The 23542-nt window shown below is 32.2% G+C and overlaps 1 protein-coding gene across 3 annotated transcripts in view; it reads left to right on the forward strand.

The window, feature by feature from the left end:
* LOC108904551 (CUGBP Elav-like family member 1) overlaps positions 1–23542 on the forward strand; it is a 270054-nt gene that overhangs the window by 49407 nt on the left and 197105 nt on the right. For all 3 annotated transcript variants that reach the window (XR_001964236.2, XM_018707154.2, XM_018707155.2), the window contains exon 2: positions 12473–12555. Coding sequence is in view for 2 of the 3 variants with exons in the window: in XM_018707154.2 (XP_018562670.2) it covers positions 12473–12555 (83 nt within the window). In the remaining variant the exon portion in view is untranslated. The remainder of the gene's footprint in view (positions 1–12472; positions 12556–23542) is intronic.

Raw genomic sequence — 23542 nt, forward strand, 5'->3', positions numbered from 1 at the left:
TTTTTTCAAAACTTATGGCACTGAAAAAAAGAATATATATTTGTCAACTTTGAAATTTGAATGATAAAGATCCATCGATTTTTTTGCAAAGTTTTTACCTTTTGGTACAAATTAACAATTTGTAAATATGATCTTAATCTGGTCCAAGTCTACACAGATGTAAGGCACAGATAATTTAACCATGTTAAAAGCTTAGCTTTTAGTTGGACAGAAAATATAACGAGCTAATAAAAATGAATGTCATATTCAACGCAATAGTTAGATATTAAGTTAATTAATGAAAAGTTTAATTGAAAACCGTTTAATTGAAAAGCAATAATAAATGTTCGCAGCCATGACATTTTATTAATGGAAATAGAAATGGACGTACATATACAGCGTGCAGTTCCCTTTGATTCACTATTTACTCAAAGGCTGCGTTTTTGTGTTGCATTTGAGCAAATACGAATTGTGAACATATCAATTCAAGCACGGACACATGGTGTGGCTTGTCGCACGCTTAAATGAAATATTATTATTACTTCCACGGCTTGAAGAAGTTCTACTTTATTTAAAAAGCGGCATGTGCTACATGTACGACGGAGCCCCACCACATTTTTCTCGGCCAGTGCGTGCATATTTAGATGCAGTTTTTCTAAATCCCTGGATTGGCCACGTAAGCATTTTTGCTTGGCCACCCAGAAGTCCGAACTTCAATCCTCTTGATTTTTCTATTTGGTCTCGAATGAAAGATACAGTTTACAAAGAATCTATTGGTTCGCGTGAAAAGTTATGGCAAAGAAAAAAAATCGCTGCCAACGAAGTCACACGCAATCCCAATATGTTGTTTCAAACTGGAAGATCTCTCAGAAAACGTGTATGTATAACAGTGTCGACGGTGGATTCTTCGAACAATTACTTTAAATCATTATCACGTATTTGTTTTATTGTTAATTGTTGTAATAACATGAAGAAACACTTCGTTTGTTTCATTTTAATTTCTCGTATTATCAAAACATAGTGTTCGTTAAATCTATTTTTGTCGAAAACGGATCGAGATACCAAAATGAAGCAATAGTACATAATTAATGGAAAATTGATTGCTCTTTCAGGTTTTGATTCAAGTTTCATGTTAGACATACAGGGTAAAAAGTTATTAACTAAATTTTCGGTAAAATTGGTCGTAAGTGGCGCCTTCTATGAGCAACGCTGAAATTGCAATACGCATCTTATTCATCGCAAAAAAAAAATATAATTTCCCAAATTTTCAAGTTCCTAACCTACATATTATTTTCAGAATAATCGCAAGAAAACAATTTAAAATTTTAACTTTCAACACTCTGTGTTTCCGAAACTATCAACTTTCGGGTAAGGTATGTATGCGTCAATGGTTACCATATCACGGGTAATACCTGCAGCTTTCACGCGATTTTCTCATTGTTAGTGAATATTTTTTATATATTTTTATAAATTGCTAAAATTTAGGTAATTTGGATGAATAAACAAGAGCTTAACAGTGTCGTTATCGAGCTACAGAGTTTTCAAGACAAAAAAATATTTAACATTTTTTATTTATAAACTGTATGAAACATTTGAACGAACCGCCGCGCTTATCCAATTTGACACCCCTCAATTTATTTTATTTATTTATTTATTTATTTATTTATTTATTTATTTATTTATTTATTTATTTATTTATTTAGAAATTACAATTTAGAAATTACAATATCCAACGGGACAAAGTCCCAATTATAGGATAAGGTAAAACAGAAAACCTTAACTAAATTTTAAAAGAAAAAGACAAACTAACATTAAATATAAAAATATAAATACTACATAACATAGAGCAATCAAAATAAAAAATATAAAATTCAGACAAAAAACTTAAGGATAAACAATAACAGACAGATAAAACAAATAAGCTAACAAACATATACAAGATAAGGATTACATTTACTAGACAAACAATTTTTTTATGTCATTCATACAATGAAAAAATATATCAAGTCGATCTTCATACTTCTGGTAATTGGAAATCATTTGATATAGGGGAGATGCTATTAGTAAGTTGGTACGAGGTGTGGGTAATTGTAAAACGGAGTGAAATCTAGAATTAAGTCTAGGAACATGATATAAAATCCTTGAGACTAACGAGTCTGCATTTAACGTGTTATTTATGATTTTAAAAAGGAATATAATTGAAAACATAATTCGCCTACGACAGAGACTATTAAAATTAAAACAAGAAAGCAATAAATCTTGAGGTGTACCACGAGGAGGATAAAATCCATAACTAATAAAATGAATAGTCTTTAAAAATCTCCGTTGTACTTTCTCTAAATGAATATTATAGATATTATAAATGGGACTCCAAACAACCGATGCATATTCAAGTTTGCAACGCACAAATGCTGCATACAATATATTTAGAATCTTTACGTTCTGAAAGTCCTTAGAATTACGCAAAATAAAGCCTAAATTCCTATAAGCAGATTTGGTTACTAAACTAATGTGGTCGTCAAACGATAATCTGGTATCGAAAGTAACACCAAGGTCAGTAAATTGCGTAACTCTATTTAAAAAAGATTCACCAATTTTATAATCAAAATCTAGATTAGTTTTGCGTCGACTGTAAGTCATAAATTTACATTTACTTACATTCAGAGGTAGATTATTACATGAACACCAATTGTGTAATCTGTCAAGATTATCTTGTAATGTAGTACAGTCAGTAGATGATTTAACTTCCAAGAATAACTTCAGGTCGTCCGCATATAGTAAATAGTTGACATCGAGGCATTCAGTTAAGTCATTAATAAAAATAATAAATAACAGTGGTCCCAGAATTGACCCTTGCGGAACTCCTGAAGATTGATGGAATTTACATGATTGAAAGCCTCGATACTGCACAAATTGGTACCTATTACTAAAATAGGATTTAAACAGAGTTAATAGAGCAGGAGATATACCATAAGACTCCAATTTCAAAGTTAATAAATTGTGATCAAGCCGATCGAAAGCTTTAGAAAAGTCGGTATACACAACATCAACCTGACTTCCTGCATCCATAGCTTCAGCAATAAATTGGGTTTTCTCAACTAGATTTGAGGTAGTTGAACGACCACTCATAAATCCATGTTGGTACGGAGATATAGATTTTTCAATATGAAAATAATGTCGATTGTGTAAGATAATTTCTAGAATTTTTGAAAAGTTACTTATGATAGCTATGGGCCGATAATTAGTTATGTCGTTTTTAGTCCCTTTTTTATAAACGGGGCATATTCGCGACTCTTTCCATACTTGTGGATATTCTTTATACTTAATTATAGAATTAAATATGATTTTTAAAGGTTTGGTGGCGTAAGTTCCCAATACTGCCGTGGAACTATGTATTAACTGGACAAATCAAAGAAGCCGCAGGTGAAATAAAAATTACAAGAAGGAATCAGTTGAAAATGATTTACATCCAAATTATCAAGTAGCCGAGGCGTATATCGTGCATGCACCCACATTTGCTCTTTTTGAAAAGCTGAACGTCGCGCTTCGAATGGACCGATAAAGGCGGCTCGTACTGCCTCGCGGATCTCCCTCTAGATTTAATTAAAAAGTTTATTTTATTGGAAGAGCCGTGCCTCCGGCGCTTTGTTCGGATCCGGCTGGTATTACACGGGGCAAAATGGGGGTTCGCGTGAAACTTCCGTCGTCGGCGACGTCGCGATGCACGAGTCAATTGTTTCGTCGACACAATCACCAAAGTGGCAGTTATTCAGTCAGTTTTCCTTCGGCGTGTGGATGAGCCGCGGATAGTTTCGCGCGAGCTTCGCCGGCTGTTGACACGGGGACGGCGCGGTGGCGGCAGATTTGCTCGACTGCTCGTCACTTTGCATTATTTGACTTACCAATTGTCGGAGTTCTAATTGCGTTTCCATCTATACTGCCTTGTTGAAACAATTCACGACCCTGTTTTCAGTCCCTCTCTCTCCATCTGATCACGCGACGTGTCATTACTCGACGAATAGTGTACAACAATACTGGGGCGTACGCAGGCGGGGGCTTTGAGGCTCAAAGCCCTCGCGAAAGGACCACGCACAATGGCTTTCAGTGAAAATGGCTGAAAATTTAGTATGATATAGTTCTCGATATTCTGATCAAAAGTTGTCATTACACCATGGCCCTAAAACCCATACTTTTAGAGATATAATGGGTAAACTTGTCCGCGTGCAGGAATTCGTAAATATTAGTTGGAGGTATACGTTAGGAATGAGACTATTTCTTTAATAACATTATTGAGTAAGTGTAATTTTTGGAACTGAGTTTTTGGGTTGTTGGGTTATTTCTCTACTTATATTAGTATTCATATACTTACTTATTGTTTAACTTTTTGATATTTTACTAAGTAATTACTTACCCAATTGGGTTCTTTACTATAAAGAACTCCGACTATCCATGTGACTATTTCTGTATTCCGATATCTTGTACGAATATGATGGGAACTGAATTAAAGGTGCATAAATGTTAATAGTGGTTCATAGAAGTACATCGAGTAGAAGAGAATATGTTATATGTGCACAAGATAAAAATGTATTAGGTTAAAACTTTTAATTTCTGAAGCAATTTAGTATGATCTCTAAATAAAATCTATATCATATCTAGCTAAAATCTATATAATATTTAGCTTATTACACGGGACATTAACATATTCTATACTTTTTGAAAATATGATTCAAGAAACTACAATTACAAAAGGATTTATCTGCACAGTTTGTCGATAATGCTAAACTTGAGATTGTAAAAAATCTCAACTTGAATATCTCGTAAGTTTTTTCATCGAACAAAAACCTTCAAAAGTTTTATTTTGAATGTAATAATTATAGGACCATTTTTTCCAGTGGAAGGTATAGTCCAGTCGTTATAGACATGGAACAGCCTGTTTCGGGAAAAAAATACTATTAGAAGTTTTTTTGCGGAATATTGTTCGGAAATGTGTTATAAATAAAATATCAAAAAATCAACTCCAGAATAGTTGGGAAACTTTATTTAAACAATGGTCAAAGTTATGGAAGAGATTTTAACTCGCGTAAAAAAACTATTATTCATAACGAAAAGAGGTTTATACAAAAAAGGGAGGTATTAAATAAACCTTTAAAATGAGACAAGTTCGATTAAATTCGGATAATTTGTTTATGCGCAAGAGCTCAAAAATGGTCGAAAATGGCCGTTTTTTTCAATTGCTAATAATTAGTGCAATTTTCATCGTAGACACTTGTAATTCAGGATTTTTGAGGCTTTTTACACCCTTAATAAGTGGTAAAAATTTCAGCTCGAAAGCTTCATTGGTTTGGCGTTGGCGGAATTTGTTATCTAAGAAGATGCTATTTTCAATTCATTTTTCCCAAGCTCACAGGCGTTGTAGGGTTTTGATCATTAGTTGTTTTTGTACCTAAATAGTTGTATTGACATAGGCATTTACTGAGAATTTAGTTTTTCAAATTTAATTTGTTTAAAATTGACTGAAAAAATGTTAATATTTATTAAATTGTTAAGATAGGTAATTATTATAAAATAAAATAGTAACCTCTTTACTTTAGTTTTCTTCGAATTTAAAAAAAAATCGTTGTTGTAAGTTGATTAGAAGCTGAGATAATTTTTTTTTTTATTTAATCGCAGTGACCTTAATTATTAATATTAAGAGCCGAAATTTGGAGAGAGTATACATTAAGAGCTATATTTTCATGTCCTACATTAACATTAAGGTGAATTCAACTATTTAATTGCGAAAAAGAAGATAGCGGCGATGCGTTCTATTACTTGGTCTAGCGAACGAGTGGGGAGAGCGAGGCGGAGCATGCGCGCTTAACAATTTAATAAATATTAACATTTTTTCAGTCATTTTTAAACAAATTAAATTTGAAAAATTAAATTATCAGTAAATGCATATGTCAATACAACTATTTAGGTACAAAAACAACTAATGATTGAAACCCTACAACGCCTGTGAGCTTGGGAAAAATGAATTGAAAATAGCATCTTCTTAGATAATAAATTCCGCCAACGCCAAGCTAATGAAGCTTTTGGGCTGAAATTTTTACCACTTATTAAGGGTGCAAAAAACCTCAAATATCCTAAATTACAAGTGTCTGCGATGAAAATTGCATTAATTATTAGCAATTGAAAAAAGCGGACATTTTCGACCATTTTTGAGCTCTTGCGCATAAACAAATTATCGGAATTTAATCGGACTTGTCTAATTTTATAGATTTATTTAATACCTACCTTTTTTATATAAACCTTTTTTCTTTATGAATAACAGTTTTTTACGCGAGTCAAAAAACCACTTTTCCATAATTTTGACGATTGTTTTAACAAAGTTTCCCAACTAGTCTCGAGTTGATTTTTTGATATTTTGTTTATAACACGTTTCGGAACAATATTCCGCAGAGAAACTTCAAATAGTATTTTTTTCCCGAAAAAAAGCTATAATGACTGGCCTAGTATAGTATATTAATATTGAAATATATAATTTTCTTTATGTTGTTTCAGAATTCTTTCACCAGCATGGCTGTATGAATACATAAATATTGTACAATCTAAATACATAATTTTTATTGTTGTTCGTAATCTCTCAGGTTCTGTGTCCATTAGTGTATCGAGATCTGCCTACTTCTCCTTGTGCCATTCAATTATGAGTTATGCAATAATAGTCTGGGGTCATGACGCAGATTTTGATAAAGTATTTGCAATTCAAAGAAAATTAATTAGAATTAATCATCCCTACGGCATAGGTCCAACCAATATTTACGAATTCCTGCACACGGACAAGTTTACCCCATTATATCTCTAAAAGTATGGGTTTTAGGGCCGTGGTGTAATGACAACTTTTAATCAGAATGTTGGCAACTATAACATACTAAATTTTCAGCCATTTTCACCGAAACCCATTTTCCATAAGAAATGTGCGTAGTCCTTTGTAATTTAATTTGATTGTTAGAGCTTTAAAGTCGCAAATCTGCCTCATAGCAAATTCTGTGTACGCCATTCCAACGATATGCTCTAAACGTTCGAAAATATAGTTTTAATAATTTTTTCCATGTCGACTTATTTCGAGTTTAAAACATAAGAGTTATAAACTTTTCCGTCCCTACATTTTGACAACTTGATTTTTGTGTGAATAATTTATCAGTAGGTAGCTGCAAAAGTTAGTGCAATGTATTTCGATTTTTTATTAAACACTGAATTGAGAATGAAAATTTGCGCCGTTTAGAACAAGACGAATTTCAAAAATAGAAAAAAATTTATAGTATTTCAGCGGACTTGCCTACCTTCTTAGTTCATGTACAGGATGTCTCAATATTTCACGTAAATGGAGCTACCACAACCTCCTGCGATTAAATTTAACTAAACCTACCTCTATCTTAAGTTGTTTCGTTTAGTCGCCAAAGAGCATCAAATTTGCCAAAAAAATTAATTTCCTAAACCTTGAACCGCCTTGTAAGATTCTATTGAAATTTACATTCATATAGATGTAACAAAAGCCGGGACGCGTAGTAATTTATTTGTTAGTTCTCGGAACGGATGGGCCAAAAAGTAAAATATTTCAGTCAACACTAATTTTATCGAAAAGTTCAGAGTCTTCAAGTAGGTAGCGTCGCCACAAGGCCGTCCTTCGGAGAAGGCTTCATGAAATTTAACAGTATTTTTGAACAAGTTCACTTAGACTGTCGGGGCCATCTGGTATAAAGAGAAAAATCGATATTTCAAATAACGCGCGAAATGCATTCCAAAGAACGTAGGAATTCCCAGAATAAGTTGTAAGAAGTTGTTAGAAAAATAATAATAGATCAAATAGCTGGTTTTTAGGCGGATTTTCCAAGCTATAAGAATAGATTAAATGGAGTCACTAGAGGAAGGCTAGGGTTACTTGTAAGTCCAGTTAGTTACAGAATTATTTATGTAAATGTAAATTCAGTCCATTAGATAACTATTAACATGGCATAGTTATGCCACAGCGTCCCGATATTCAGGGTTCCCTCCAGTAAGATAAGAACATAAACGTCTGGACCCAAGAAATAGGCGTGTCGAAGAGAGGTGTCGAATTCAGGAGAGATCTCCGAAACAACAGGCAGTTTTTCCTTGGGTTCCACATTGAGCAGTCTACTTAGTCTTAGAGTCTCGGGTTAATTTAATAATGGATAAGTCATTCCAAATTTTGCGATGGATCTCGCGTTTCCTGAATCTCGGTACGCTGTCGCGTGTAAATAAATTAATTAGTAATGTTGTTCGAGCCGTTGTGTCGTTATTTTGTTTGTTTGTTTTGTTTATTGTTATTAAAACCATTCCTAGGAAGTTATGGTGTTTCTTTTTGTTCTTCCAACTTCAGTGTCACCCTGTACAGCTAGTAACTGGATTACATTCTACGTAATCAACGGATAGTAAGTGCTTGAAGTTCATTCTCTGAACATACAACCTTTCTAAGTCCCCACGTATTAATCAAAGTGTAATGATAATTATAAACTCCCTTTCGAGAAGTTATTAGTAAACTCTTTTGTCAGTTAACACCATTATGATGCTGGTCATAGCGGTATAAGATAAGTAAAGAAATAACCCCTCAGATTACATAGATATCACTTTATGACATAGTAAACGACATACATAATTAGATTAATAGAACTCTGAAAAATACGCCCCCTCTGAATTAATCTTAAATAAAAGGAAATAAAAAATATATGATGACCCCGACAAAACCATGAGAATATTAATTCAAAGGAGGTATTGTTCACAATTCTGTTAATTCAATTATTTCATTAGCTATATTATAAAGTGACAGTAAAGCAATGAAGCAAATACAGCAATGAAGCAAACACATTAAGATTTCATATATTTTTTTTATTTACGAGATATTGAGATATATTCAACATTATTAAAACATAATATTTCATTTTTGACTTAGGAGATATAGTTTGTTTATTACTAGGAAACCGAATAGGAAAACAACGTCATATGACTCTAGGACGAAATAAGCGGACCTAAATATTATCGCCCGTATTTTGACCCTATTTTGTACCCTTCTTTTCTGCAAGGGTCGAATAGTAAATGTGGCTTGTATAAATGAAGCAGACAAATGAAAGTACAAATTTTATTAACATTAATATTTGATGCATAACAATAATTTGATTTAAATTAATATCAAGAATCATTTACAACCGTCTTTAAAAACGAAAGGACAATCTGAGAAGGAACTTTTAACAGTAACCCCAGAAAAACTACCTAAATTTTCTTTGCCATCGAATAAATGTTGTTCATTTTCCTTCACAATCAATTCAGAAAAATTGTCATCACTAGGTCTTTCAACTTGTGCTACTAAACGAGCTATTTTGTTCTTGGACGTTATGGTATCTTCTACATATCCTTCAATTTTATCATCTGCATCTACGAGTAGAGTTGCAGATGTACGACGCAAATAATGACCTGTGTACATTTTAGCATCTACGTAGCGGAAATATTTTGCAGTTCTGGACGGTATGCTACCGAAGGTATTTTTACCTACTGATTGCGCAGTACATCGACCATTTCGATATGTCAGAAAAAAACGCCGTTCTTTAATTTATTTTGGTCGTAAAGATATATACTGTCGATACAATTGGAGAGCGTGCATTTCATTTTCTTCCACCATAGTAAAAGATTTTGGTACTCCAGTTTTTGTATCGTTCATTTTTACTACAACAACGATTCTTTTGTCATATACAGTGTCTCACTTAAGCATTAGCCACCCATGTAAAATTGTTATTTGTTGACCGATTTGTTTCAACTTTTTTTTGTTTGATAGATCTCAGAAAAAGGAATAGAATGTATAATTTCGGTATTTTCGTGATCTATGCCATGGCCAACTGAGACGCGTTTTATAGGAAGAAAAAACGAAAAGTAATATTAGCGATTTTTTTCGACAAAAACTGCAACGGATTCTTATTTTATTATTCTTAACTATTTTAATGAAAATTCGTGGTCGATTATTAGAGATGCCAGCATTAATTTAAGTATATCTAGAAATCGAATTTGGAGATGTTTAAAAAAAATTGGAGGAAGGCATACAAACGGAAATTTCTTCACAGTCTAGAAATAGGAGGCAGAGAAAGAAGAATGGAATTTTGTTTCTGTTGAAAAATATTTTGAACACTGATGAAGCTACAAACGGTACTGTTTATTCGCAAAATATTAGAATGTGGTGTGAAGAAAATCCGCATTGGATTATACAATGTAAAAGGCAGTATTCCGCTAAGGTGAATATTTGGTATGGCATTTTAAATCTAAAAATCATTGGGCCTTAACTATTTTGAAGGAAATTTAAATGCGGATGGGTTTTGGAGCTTCCTACAAAATGAATTTATGGACGTAACAGCCCTTTAATTCATTGGCCGCTGCGGTCTCCAGATCTCACACCTCTCGATTTTTTTTGTGGGGAGCTGTTAAAAATAAAGTTTATGTTACGAGGCCCCAAACGCGAGAAGAACTTTGTGAACGTATTACAGACGCATGCCGTAACTAGGCAACAGTTACGAAAAGTAACAATTAATAGTCGTCGACGTATTGAAATGTGTTAAATCATAATAATAAGTTTCCTTTATTACTAATTTGACGAATACTGATACACAATATTCAAATAATGCATGTGTTTCGCAAATAAATCTTCAGTTGATTTAAAAAATTAAGGTTTAATTTTCTACAACACCTTGTATTCTATCACAACAAAAATTGGTATAATAGGGTTTTAGATAGTCCTGAATAAGAATCCGTTGCAGGTTCTGTCGAAAAAAAATCGCTAATATTACTTCTCGATTTTTCCTCCTATAAAACGCGTCTCAGTTGGCCATGGCTTAGACCACAAAAATACCAAAATTATACATTCTACTCCTTTTTCTATGATCTAGCAAACAAAAAAAAGTTTAAACAAATCGGTCAATAAATAACAATTTTGCATGGGTGGCTAATGCTTAAGTGGAACACACTGTATATCATCTACCTAGAGCTCATCTCTTCTTAATCCTCCAAGAACGTTACTAGAACAACCTACAATAACAAAAACCTATTAAGCACATGTAACAATATAGTCAATCCTATATTACCTTTTCCAAAAGATATGTATGACTTGATGCTTTTCTAATAAATTTCAAATTATCCTCTCTTGTCAATATCTTAGTTTTTTTGGAGTATATCCTTCCAAAATTTGCTTCAAATAAGCCTCTAATCGATGATATTCTCCTATATTTACTTTTCTGTGCACTAATAATGTTGTTTTCAACATCGAATACTTTGTCCCCAATGTATTAGGACTGAATGATTCTGACTAAAAGATATATAAAAAATATATTATCAAAAATTATAAATATTTCTTTAAAGTGATAAAAGGTAATACACACCAGCTCTTGGAAATATCCCATTAACATAGTGTCACTAACAGCTGTCACTGAATTTATGCTTGTCCAAGTCCCAAAACGTTTATATTCTTTATCATAAAGTAATTTAGATTTGTTAGGCAGTAATTCTTCATTGGCTTTATTGGCTTTAGCATCAACTATTGCGGGAATATTATCCATTCTGCCTTTTCAATTCAATAGAATCAGAATCAAACATCAAACTGTCAAAATCAACAAATTTGTGGGGTCATAGGTACATCTTGGATACATCGTTTATACATTGAAAAACTGTTTTCATTAATTTACATTTAATTATTAAATTTAAAATAAATATAAAATCAAATGTCTAAGTAAAAAATAAAATCTATGTACCACGGGAGATACTAAAATAATTATACCCTTAGGCTGTATTTCCTTTGGTACATAAATAACTATTTCTTTAAATATGAAAAACCGACTGCATTTATTTTTTTTTTTCTAATAATGACAGCCCACTACTGTAGTCTAGTACTATTTTACGCAGTAATTAAACGGTAAGGAAAATCTGTATATACTCAAATTCCATTACCCTTATTGTTTGAGGTTAGAAAGTGGTCATTCGAATGGTTAATTATGGTGCTAAATTTGTATTCGGCTCTTTAAAAAACGTACTAGAAAAAAGCTGTGTCCCGATTTCCATACAATTTGAAAGTATGGAATGCTCCACGAATGTTTTTTAAGGTTAGGTTGGAATTCTAACCTATAAGTTTAAAAGTACAATGTACTAGAGTATCGATTTTCATTAATTTATTACATGCTTGGTTATTTTTTATTTCGACTTATTTTCTATCTAATATGACACTTTTTTATTTTGCGTGCCTGTGTTATCAATACGTTTTTTTTCCTGCAGTGCCCTGTTTTTTATATTCCAATTTACCAAAACGCAAAAATTGGGGTTTAACATTTTTCGGAATGTTTGCGCGTTTTCACGAGTGTAATACCAGCAGAATATACGTGTACGGCCGTAAGCGTGACATATAATCCGATTGTGTAATTAAACCCAATACCCGTCAGTCAATCAATGCGCTCTCGTTTTGTTGCAGGCTGCTGTTTTGTCACGTTCTTCACCAGGAGAGCGGCCCTGAAGGCACAGGGTGCCCTGCACAACGTCAAGACCTTGGATGGGGTAAGTTACATTTAGGCCCTTATTATTACAATCATTGTCATGAGCAAAGTACACATATCAGATGGGAAAATTTTTTTAATCGTCATTGAAAAATGTTGACTGGCAACGTTTTTTGTAAAAAAAAATAATGCCAAATAACGTAAGTTAAAATAACCACGCGATTTTTTACAATTTTTATATTTTACTAAATGTTTTTAACACCCTTTATACAAATTTATGAACATAATTTTTTTACCATTCAAAATAATACAAAAGTTTATACAAACATTTTTTTGATAATCTGCAAGTAAAATTTTGTAATAATAGATGAAGTATATTTTTTTCGTTAGAGAACAAATTGTTCACAAGTGGAACATAAAAATATGTTTTTTTAATTGGAAATGCTATTTTTTTTAATTTGTCGCTTCACATAAAATATGGCATTTGTGAAGCAAAGTCTTTATTTTAGTTTTTAAAATATTTATAGGCATATAAAAAACATATTACTCAGAAATTAGGTTTTAATTAAGAAATTCATAAACTTGACATTTTCGTCGAGACAAAAAACTCATTTCCGTTTCGATCAAGCCTTAGAAAAGTCATCAATTTCTCGTATATGAGAAAAAACACTTTAATTTGGCAATTAAAGATATTACATATTATAAACTGAACTACCTACTTTAAAACACATTTTTAGGCGTTTCTATAAAGAATGATATTTTCTCATAAACTCAATAAAAAAGTTTTTCCTATCGAGAACTATTGTCCAATCAATAAGAGCTTACAAAAAATATCACCTGGAAACAAACACCTGGTGATATAGGAAAAAAATTCTAAGAAAGGTAGTATATTTTTCCTGTGGCGCATAAACGGCGAAGTTAATCTAAAAAATTAATAGAAAGTCAAAATACAGTTTTACGCTACTAAAAAAAAAAAATTGAACTCCAATCCAAAAAAGTTAAATGAGAATTCATATTTATGTCGATTGCTATATTACTTTTCGAGATATATCGAGAAAACCATCAAAAATTGACTTTTTTGCTTTTGCTGTATCTCTTGCAAATTAAAGTTATGAAACTCGTTACTTGTTGTAAATGTAGTCCTCGGCAAGCAAAAAAGTACCCTTTTCTAAAATTAAAAAATATTAAAAAAATGTTCGAGTTATATCGATTTTTCGAAAAAAGGTCATCTCGAAAATAGGCTCTCTTGCTCTACAAATAGTCGTAGAGAAACGAATCATGGCTCATTTTTTCCTTGAGAGTTGTACTTTCATGGCAAAAAAGAGTGATAACGATTTTATTCATTGCAAGTGTCCAAAGATGACTTTGAAAAAAGTAAAAAAATTTTGGTCGCGTTTTTCTTGAATATCTTTTTCGATTTTCATTTCTCGATAATATCTACTACAGGAATCAATTGCTGGCATTTTTACGAGAATTTAAAAAAAAATAGCGTTACTCTACGACCTTCTGGAGCCAAGATATTTTTTTTTCAAAAAATTCCACAGGCCGCTATTTAAGACTTATCTATATTTTCAATAAGAAAATAATGTGGTTCATTTTAGCCACTTGATTGGACTACTATTCCCAATCATATTAAATACCTGTCAAATTTGAAAATATCTAAAATGGGGTTATTTTCTAAAAATATTGTTTATTTTTCAATAATTATGTTCCAATTTTCAATCATTTAGATTTTTTCTTATTTTTTTGTTTTTTTTAACTGACTAAATATTGTTTAACATTTTTTTTATTTACAATGTTTTATGTACAATTTTTCAAACAAGATGAACAGTTTCTAGTTTACAACAATGTATTAATTTTATATTGATTTTTTATTAATTTAACATATCAGTATATAGTGCGATTTTATCCTTAGCAGTACAATGTGATAGTTAACACGGTCAATTCTTTCCCAACACTTAGGATGTCAGGATGCCTACGCATCATCTGCTTGGTTAAAAAATAATCTATAACATATTTTTATTTCTGAAAAATTACGTAAGGAACGACAATATTGTTTCCTGCGCAAAACGCCTTTTTCATAGAATATATATATAAAAAAAATGTCATTAAATGTCATTAAAGTCGTGCAAAATTGGAATTTATTCTCATCCTCCAAATTTCAAAGCAATCGACCTACTTTGATGTTCTTCAGTTTCTACATCCTGTACAAGTGCCCTCTTTGTGTAAAAAATCAAAAAAAGATGAAGGCTGAACATCTCACCTTAAACACTCTGTAGAGCGCTCATGCATCTCGGTTATCACATTCCGCATATTGCACAACAATGGAAGGCGGTCGGCATGTGGGATCTGTCCGTCCGTCCGTCTCACCTGATAGGTAGACAATTCTCCGACGTTGGCGTTGTCGTCGTCGTCGGCTGGTTACGACAGAATGCCGTACATGCACATCCGGATCGGTGACATTGTCGTGTTAGAACACAATGGAAGCCTACGCCGTAACTCAGGCCAGACAACAAATTAATTTTGCTATTCTTTTTGGTACCTAATAAATAAGGTGATTGATATTATGAAAATTTGCTTTTTATTTATTTATCTACTTCAACGATCGCCTGGAAAATTTGGAGACTTGTATACAGTGTGTATTTTCTAGAAGGTAAACTGCCTATGTCCAAGAGTAAAAGAACGTAACTGATCTGATTGTATTATTATCAAATTGCTATACATATTTTTAAATATAATAGAAAATATCCAGTGTGCCTACAATGAAAGTTGAAAGAGGTAAAGCGTTTTGATTTTATTAAAAAAAAGCAATTTGTGTTTAAAAAATCAGTTTTTGAGCAAATCTACATAAATGCAGTTTTCAGTAATTTAACTAATTTATTAGTCCAACAGAAGTAATTCCATTTATAGAGCTAAATTACATTGAAATAACTTCATAATATAATTATAAAAAACTCAATAACATCAGAAGAACAAAAAACAAAAAAAGATAAGAAAGATACAAAAGTTCAGTAAAGTGCAGGAGTTAATTGAATATACTTAACCTAAGACATGTCACTTGAAGCAAACAGAGGCATCAGTTATGATCCTGGTTTACTATACTCATTCATAACATTTTAACCGAACAATCGTTCATATCGCAAGTGTTACAGATAGACCAGTGCGTAAGCCTTCAAAAATGGTAAAAAGTGAAAAAAAATTATAGTAGGATGAAACCCATCGGAAAAGGAAGAGAATGTAACAGAAATGAAAAGAAAAATAATTTACGGGCGATCTGAGGTCGGGAAGGGGAAGGGGGTGAGTTTTTAATGGTAAAAAACGGTTTATCTTGATTTTCCGAAAAACTACAAGTCTTATGGAAAAAAGTTAAATGGCAAAGTTGTAGGTAATAAAAAGATCTACAACTTTTATATTTACACCTTTTTCACATAACCTCAAAATTTATGTGAAAAATTCAAATAACCAAGTTTTTGGTTTTTTATTTTTATCTTTTACAAACAATTTTTTTTTACGAAATTTAGTGAAAACTTACCTATTTATGTCCCAAACACGTTGTAATTTTTTTGATTTGAAACATTTATTTTTTTTCACCTTATTTTTACTTAATATCGAAAAAGCACCCTAATCTTCAATCGAAAATTCTCACGTCAAAATATCTGCTTTTTTAAAAACGTCGGTGGGCTTTTTCTTCGTTGAAATCTCTACTTTCTGATCGTGTAAAAAATTATATACATTACTATGGTAAGTTTTCTCAGGAAATGCAAAGAAACGAACTATAATCCGAATTTTTTTTTCTAATCATTATGTACAATTTTGAGCTATTTATTAAAATTTACACTTTAATTACTCGAAAAACGTAAGATTCCATGTTATATTGATAAACAAAAAAATTACAAGTCGAAATATACTATTATAATTAACAACCAAATAAGTTAATAAAGTTAATATTTAATAAGACTTCTACAATATTTTGAGAAAGTTGTAGAATCTTCTTTCGTTTCTTTGCATTTCCTGACAAAACTTACCATACTAATGTATATTTTTTTTACACCATCAGAAAGTAGAGATTTCAACGAAGAAAAAGCCCACCGACGTTTTTAAAAAAGCAGATATTTTGACGTGAGAATTTTCGATTGAAAATTAGGGTGCTTTTTCGATATTAAGTAAAAATAAGATGAAAAAATAAATATTTCAAATCAAAAAAATTACAGCGTGTTTGATCTTTTTATTACCTACAACTTTTTCATTTAACTTTTTTCCATAAGACTTGTAGTTTTTCTGGAAATCAAGGGAAACCGTTTTTACCCTTAAAAACTCACCCCCTACCCCTTCCCGACCTCAGATCGCCCGTAAATTATTTTTCCTTTCATTTCTGTTATATTCTCTTTCTTTTCCAATGGGTTTCATCCTACAATAATTTTTTTTTGGTTTCAAAAATTATCGACCCTAGTCTAAGATAGAACTAATGTCTTGCACATAAAATAAACTGGGATCTTTAACAATAAGTTTGTGCAAGCCCTTGGCAAATAAAAAGTTGCATGATTCCTTCCCTCAGCGCGTGGTACTAGAAAACTTAGTTGCTCTAGTAAATCTGGGCAATCAATTTTATTATGAATTAGATTATAAAGGAATTATACGAGTACGGGAATGTACTCGTAATTTGGAACATATTTTTATTTTTGAATAATATTATAAGCTCTCTCAGAAGCTAAAAATATTTTCTGTGAAAAAAAAATTACTTTTTTTAAAATAAATCGGTCACAGGATCCCACACTGTCTTTATGAAAATATGGGTTCGGTCACATTGGCTGAATTTGTGGTAAGTTGTTGGTTTTGTGTTACTGACCAAAGGTCTCTACCAGTACTTGGTTCCAAAAATCAATTGTTTCTTAATTTGACACGTCTGTGTTATAGACTACAATAAGGATACCCACCAAATGGCAGGTTACAATTGCTAACTAACCCTAAGAAATAGTTTCGAAAGGAATATCAAGATAGTAATACTTGAAAAGAAGGATTAGAGGAAATAATCCTTTGTTAAAGCTAATCTACTGGTATTCGACAGGTTCAAAGACAGACACATTTGTCGGAGCTAGAATAAATGGAGTTAAGGAAAAGGTTCAAATCTTTCTTAGTGTATTAGTGCGAGCCACTGTCTTCCAAACAAAGATGACCTTTGAAATGTCAAAGAGCAACAACTGACTATTTAATCCAGTAGTGAGATAGCGCTAAGGACAGTCAACTCATATCAGACCAAATCGAAGCTGGTAGCTTGTTTAGATGCTTGGTAAGACTAGAAAATAATGACAATGTAGCTATAGCTTGTGTATCGGGGCATTAGGGTAAAGAGAAGGTCGATGAGTTAGCCAGAGCAGGTTCCTCTACGACCCTACAAGGGTCCGAACTCTTCTGGGGTAGTGTTTAGTATATTATTAAGACACGATATATACAAAGGATAAAACTAAAAAATTGTGGCAAGAAACCTCTAGGCAGAGGCAAACCAAGAAGTTCTTGACGGGACCACCCAGGAACAGGTTGAACCAAAACCACGGATCAAAGGTGACAAAGAAACGCCAACAGGAATAAAACCAGAACCTACGTAGGTTCTGAAAGGAGGAAGACGAGATCTCAACTCCTGTACTGTTCGGAAGAAGAAAGTTGGAAACTTGTAGCCATGTGAGGGAGACTCTGTTAATATTCAATGGAGTACTCTAGGATCATAGAGAAGTTCACAGTAGATCTATCCGTACATCCTACAATCTAATATGAGACTAATAAATTCTACGTGATAAGTCCAAGATTTGAAATTGTAGATCAAATGTATCTAACTATATACAGGGGTAGATATTCAAATAACATTCTATCTCCTTTATTTTTCCACCATTCTATTTAGGAAAAAAGGGAAAGAACTAACTCTTAAGAAATTTTCTTGCAATTTCAGTAAAGTATATAAATTTTTTTTATAAAATGATGCAATTCGGAGGTATAAACCTAACTTGTGTTGTTTTAATGAAACACCCTGTATATTTGAAATTTTATTCGCTTATTTCGCTTATTGGAAAACTCTCCTTTTTCTGATTACTGTGATATGTACTTATCATATAGTTGCTTTGACAGTTTGCACAAAATATTGGTTTGTGAAGTCAAGTATTGCCATGGAATTACAGCATATTTAAACTTTTCCTTTATTTTTCTGAAATACATTTTTTAAACAAACAAAGAACACATCTATATTATAAAAGGTGTTTGTTTAATAAATTTTACAGCAAAAAAACACACTCAAGCACTGGTTCCATGACAATATTGACTATGTGCAAGACTAGTAAGTAAACCAATATTTTGTGCAAACTAGTAAAGGAGATATATCATTATAATCAGAAAAAGGAGGGGAACCCAAAAACGATAAATATACAGTGTTTTCCATTAAAAAAGCGCAAGTATAGCTTATATCTCCGAAATGCAACATTCAAGTGCTATATTAAAATTGTTTCTTTGAGATCGCAAGAAAATTTCCGAAGGCATTGATCTTTTCTAAGGCTGTCAGAACTGAGTCGGGGGACATAGGCGTACGTACACATTATTTATTAAAAAGCAACAAATTAAATTGCCTACATTAGTCCGGTCAAATTAGTCATAAAAATGGTGGTCAAATAATGAAAATTCCGACAGAGCTAAATTTTGGTGGAGACCTTGGGTACACCATTAGAAATAAAGTTTCAAAAGTCCCCATCGATCCCACGTGTGCTAAAAAAGTTATTCGGGGTCCAAGGTCAAAATTTGAGTTTTTTTTTGATTTTTTTCGAAAACGGTACATTTTATCAAAAAAGTAGCCCGAACAAAAATTCTAGATCTTAAAATTATCTACAAAAACTTCTTTATACTTTTTTTCTAAGAATCACCATTCCTGAGATATCGCGATTCTAAAAGTTGAAGGAGTCACGTTCTACATGATATGCCACGTATATACATAGTCAGGCACTTAATACAAGTAAAAATGCCTATTTGTGTCTCTTATATGTATTCTGATATATATACCCTCTATCCGCGTGGCCTTGAATAACATCTGGCTACTCTATTGGAAAAACTTTTGTAAAAAATACACGAAACAAGAAACAAGTACAACTATCTTGTCTTCCTCCAACATCGGCTTCTGCTAATCAACACTTGTATCGAGTATACTATCAAGTTCAGACATGACTAGGCAATCAACTGAACCCAGAAGACTGGGGTTGGAAATTAACAGATAATACTTTGGAACCAATACAAACTTTACTCCCACCTGCTCCGGAAAAACTCCTAAACAGTATTTTTTGCAATTGCAAAAAAGGTTGTAGTACTAAATGTGGCTGTAGAAGAGTAGGGTTACTGTGTTGTCCAGCGTGTATTAATTTCCAAAGCCAGTCTTGCTCAAATGTCCAATTGAATACAACAGACGAAAATTCATGTGATTTCGATGAAGAGACAGCTGATTCATCTTCATTTGAACAATTTATGAACATCCAGCAAGAAGAAGAGGAAGAAGAAGAAGAAGAAGAAATCGAAGAAGACATGACTGTTGAAGTCGACTTTGAAGAGTATGAATCAGATTAAAATATCAATAGAAATCAGAACTAGAGTTAAAGTCAGTAACCAATATCAATATCAACAATCATCATGCAGTTAAAAGAATATCGTCCCTGAAAATTCCGTCATAACAGTTCGTGGAGTAGGCCTACCGAAGAAACCACTTAAAAAAAACGCGCCAAAGTACACTACCTCACAGGTGTTATGGCACGCTATTGAATTGCGGCTCTCTCTCTCTCTGACAGCCCTAACCATTACCAATTTTTTCCTATAGAGAAAGGCAAAAAAGGTAAGGGGAATCGAATGTTACGTGATACCGTTGTGCGTGCAGTTAGAATATTACATTCGAGTTAACTAACCTGTAATAAAAATAAAAAATACTTCAGCAAAAAATAATCGACCACCCCTCGAACTTCAATTTCTCTGCAGCCAGTGAACACGGCGAGTGAAAAAAGGGCCCGTCGTTGTTACATACCCAGAGCACGCTTTTCATTTAAAAAACCCGCTCCATTACCGAGTCTCCCCTTCGAATAAAAGTGCAAGCAATCTCGACTTTCGCCAGCGCTTAAACTTAAAAAATAGGAAGAACATTCGACTGTAAATGAAAATTTGACAGCCTCTTTCGTGTGTGCCATTGCGTTGCTACGTTTGCATGCCCCTCGAAAATCTAGGAACAATGACCTTTAAGAGGCCGATGCGGTAGCGTTAGACCTATCACAACGATGGGAGCGCAGGGTGATTTATTTTCATCTGATAAGATTGTACTGTAGTGATTGTCTTATTAGCTGTAGTGATGGTATTTTTTAATTATCTTTGTATATAAGATGTATTTATTTTAATCAGATCAGCTAGGGTCTATGGTAGCTAAGGAAAATTATTGACAAAAAAACAAGATTTTTGTATTAGCAGAAAAATAAACATAAAATTATTTTGGGGCCTCATCCTTTTCAAATTCAATTATATCAGCAAGAATTTAAAATATATTATTTATGTTGCGATAAAAGTACATCGTCAATATACGTACCACCACCTATAAAATTTCAAACCAGTTGAACAATATAAGTAAATAGTAATTTTTACCTTTATTTATCTTCTAAAAAATGTAAGGTTTAGACATCAGTCGTGTGATTAAACATACTACACAGCTAAGAAATAGTAGTTAATTTTTTGGTTAAACGTTGGTGCAATTCTGTTACACGTTAAATTTATCGAAAAAATATTTTTTAATTTTTTTTTTTTACTAAATTCAACAATACCACTAGCGATATATAAAAATTGCACTGAAAGGTTAAATTTTCCAAAATACGTATTTTCCATAATGAAATGACGGATAATATGAAGTAAAATTATACTAAACAATTTCTCTGTAAAACTGCAGAAGGACAAAATTCTCCTTACGTACTTACTACTGCCTTTTCCCAGTACTAAACATTTACTGTAAAATAAAATTTTGATAAAAAAATTTTTTGTATTAAAAAAATTAACTATTTTTTTCCAAAAGTGGCATTAAAAATATTGTTCAGGATGTCGAAAAAATGATCCTTTTAAAATTTGAGTTCTTAATATGAATGGGCATTTTTTTAAACTTTGGAATTTTATAACTCATCAACGGATAGATGCACTGATAAGGCCAAATCTCTATAAAAAAGGTCTCTTATCATTTTGTGATAAATGTACTCTTTCAAAAGTTACTTAAGGTCAAAATTGAATTTGCAGTAAATTTCAAACTGTTTACTTTTTTCAGCGAAACTATCAAAGTTGTCGCAAAATATCATTGGATCTTTTTTGTAGATTGTTTCATTTCCCTAAAATTATGTATCACCATGTTTTCGAAATTCATTAAGGATCTTAAGTTATTTGCCTTTAAATGTAAATTTATTTAAAAAATCTTATTTCAAGAAAAATTATATCTAACATGGACAATTTATGACGATGTGTCTTTTATGGAAAATTCTATTTAACTGGAATACAGAGTTCGAGTCGATACATTTCAAGAAAAAGTATTTTCTTCAATAAATTAAATAAGAAATTTACTTGCAAATTTTGCTTAGAAATTACGTAAGTACCTATACATTTTTTGAATTGTAGTGTGTGTATGTAAGACATAGGCTTCTTAATCAGTATAATTCACTGGCATACCTGCATTATGCTCTCGCTCCTGGTCCCATTGAAGTTTGACAGGTAGGTGCGTATGAGCATATACGTCCTCCGCCGCCGGCTAATAAATGCCACCGGCAGGTGGCGCGCGAGGAGAGGGCACCGAAATGTATGGCTTATGTGTGTTGGTGTACAATTGGGCTGTCAAATGGGTGTGCATTGAATCGCGGCGCGTCGCGACGCTGGAACAATGAATCGGGCGCAGGGCCTACCACGTACCACAGGCCAGAGTCGCTGAGGAAAAATAATATTAACGTCTTCCAACTTTTTCTTATCTTTTACCTTTTATGTGCAGACGGGCAGATCAGCAGATAGTAAAGTGTTAAATTGAAATAATAGTGTTAAAAAAAGGTAAATATAAATTTAAAAAATATGTAAGAATTCAGAATAGTGAAACACAATACACAAACAAATAAGAGTTCTAGGTTACAAAAACCTTTTTATTCTGACTACATTGCAGCGATATAACTTACCATTTATTTGATATAGAAGAGGAACTTTCACTAAATTTGTGTGGGGTATATTACATTTCAAGGTCACTTATACGATCAGTTAAATCAACGAAAATTTTGTCTAATAATGTTAAGATCACCAAAACCCCTTTATCTCAAATTTCATCAATTTAAAAGGCAAAATATATATTTTTTTTCGTATTGAAGTAGGTATATGAAGTTTCATTTTAAAAATCTAAGTGGCTTTGAGAAAGAAGATGTAGCCTATTCACAAATTTACGACCGTTAAATAGTATAATCTATATATAAATTATTTTCATAATTTTAGACAGGTCCTAATATTTTTAGTATTTTAGACTCATAAGCATATTCTATTATGTATCAGTTGTAATTACCAGTGTCAGTAATTGGCTAACTTATCGTCTTGATCTTGATTTTTAATAATAACTTAATAATTTAAAAATTGTAAATCTATACAGGGTGTATCTAAATAACACCGAAAAAATTCAAGGGGCGATTCTCCGATGAAAATTAATAGGGGTCTTTTGTATAAAATTTTTTGAAAAACCCTTCCCTGAAAAGTTACGCCCCTCCTAAAATTACAAAAAAAAATTGTTTTTCTTTTTTATCTTCCACGTACATCAAGCTAAAGAAACCAAACTTGGTGAACATTATCTGTCAATAAAACTACACTTTTTGAAATTTTTTCAACCCTGAACTATTTTTGTAAGGGGTTGAAATAATCAACCCCTATGACATTTTTTCAACTAATTTCTTTTCGTTAATTTTTTTTCCTTTTAAAAAATATGTCTAAAAAACCCCATTCATTTACTAACTTTTTGATCTCTTCAAGTTTCTTCGAAAAGTTAAGGATTT

The sequence above is a fragment of the Anoplophora glabripennis genome, unplaced genomic scaffold, assembly GCF_000390285.2.
Source record: "Anoplophora glabripennis isolate ALB-LARVAE unplaced genomic scaffold, Agla_2.0 scaffold99, whole genome shotgun sequence".
NCBI classification, from domain to species: domain Eukaryota; kingdom Metazoa; phylum Arthropoda; class Insecta; order Coleoptera; family Cerambycidae; genus Anoplophora; species Anoplophora glabripennis.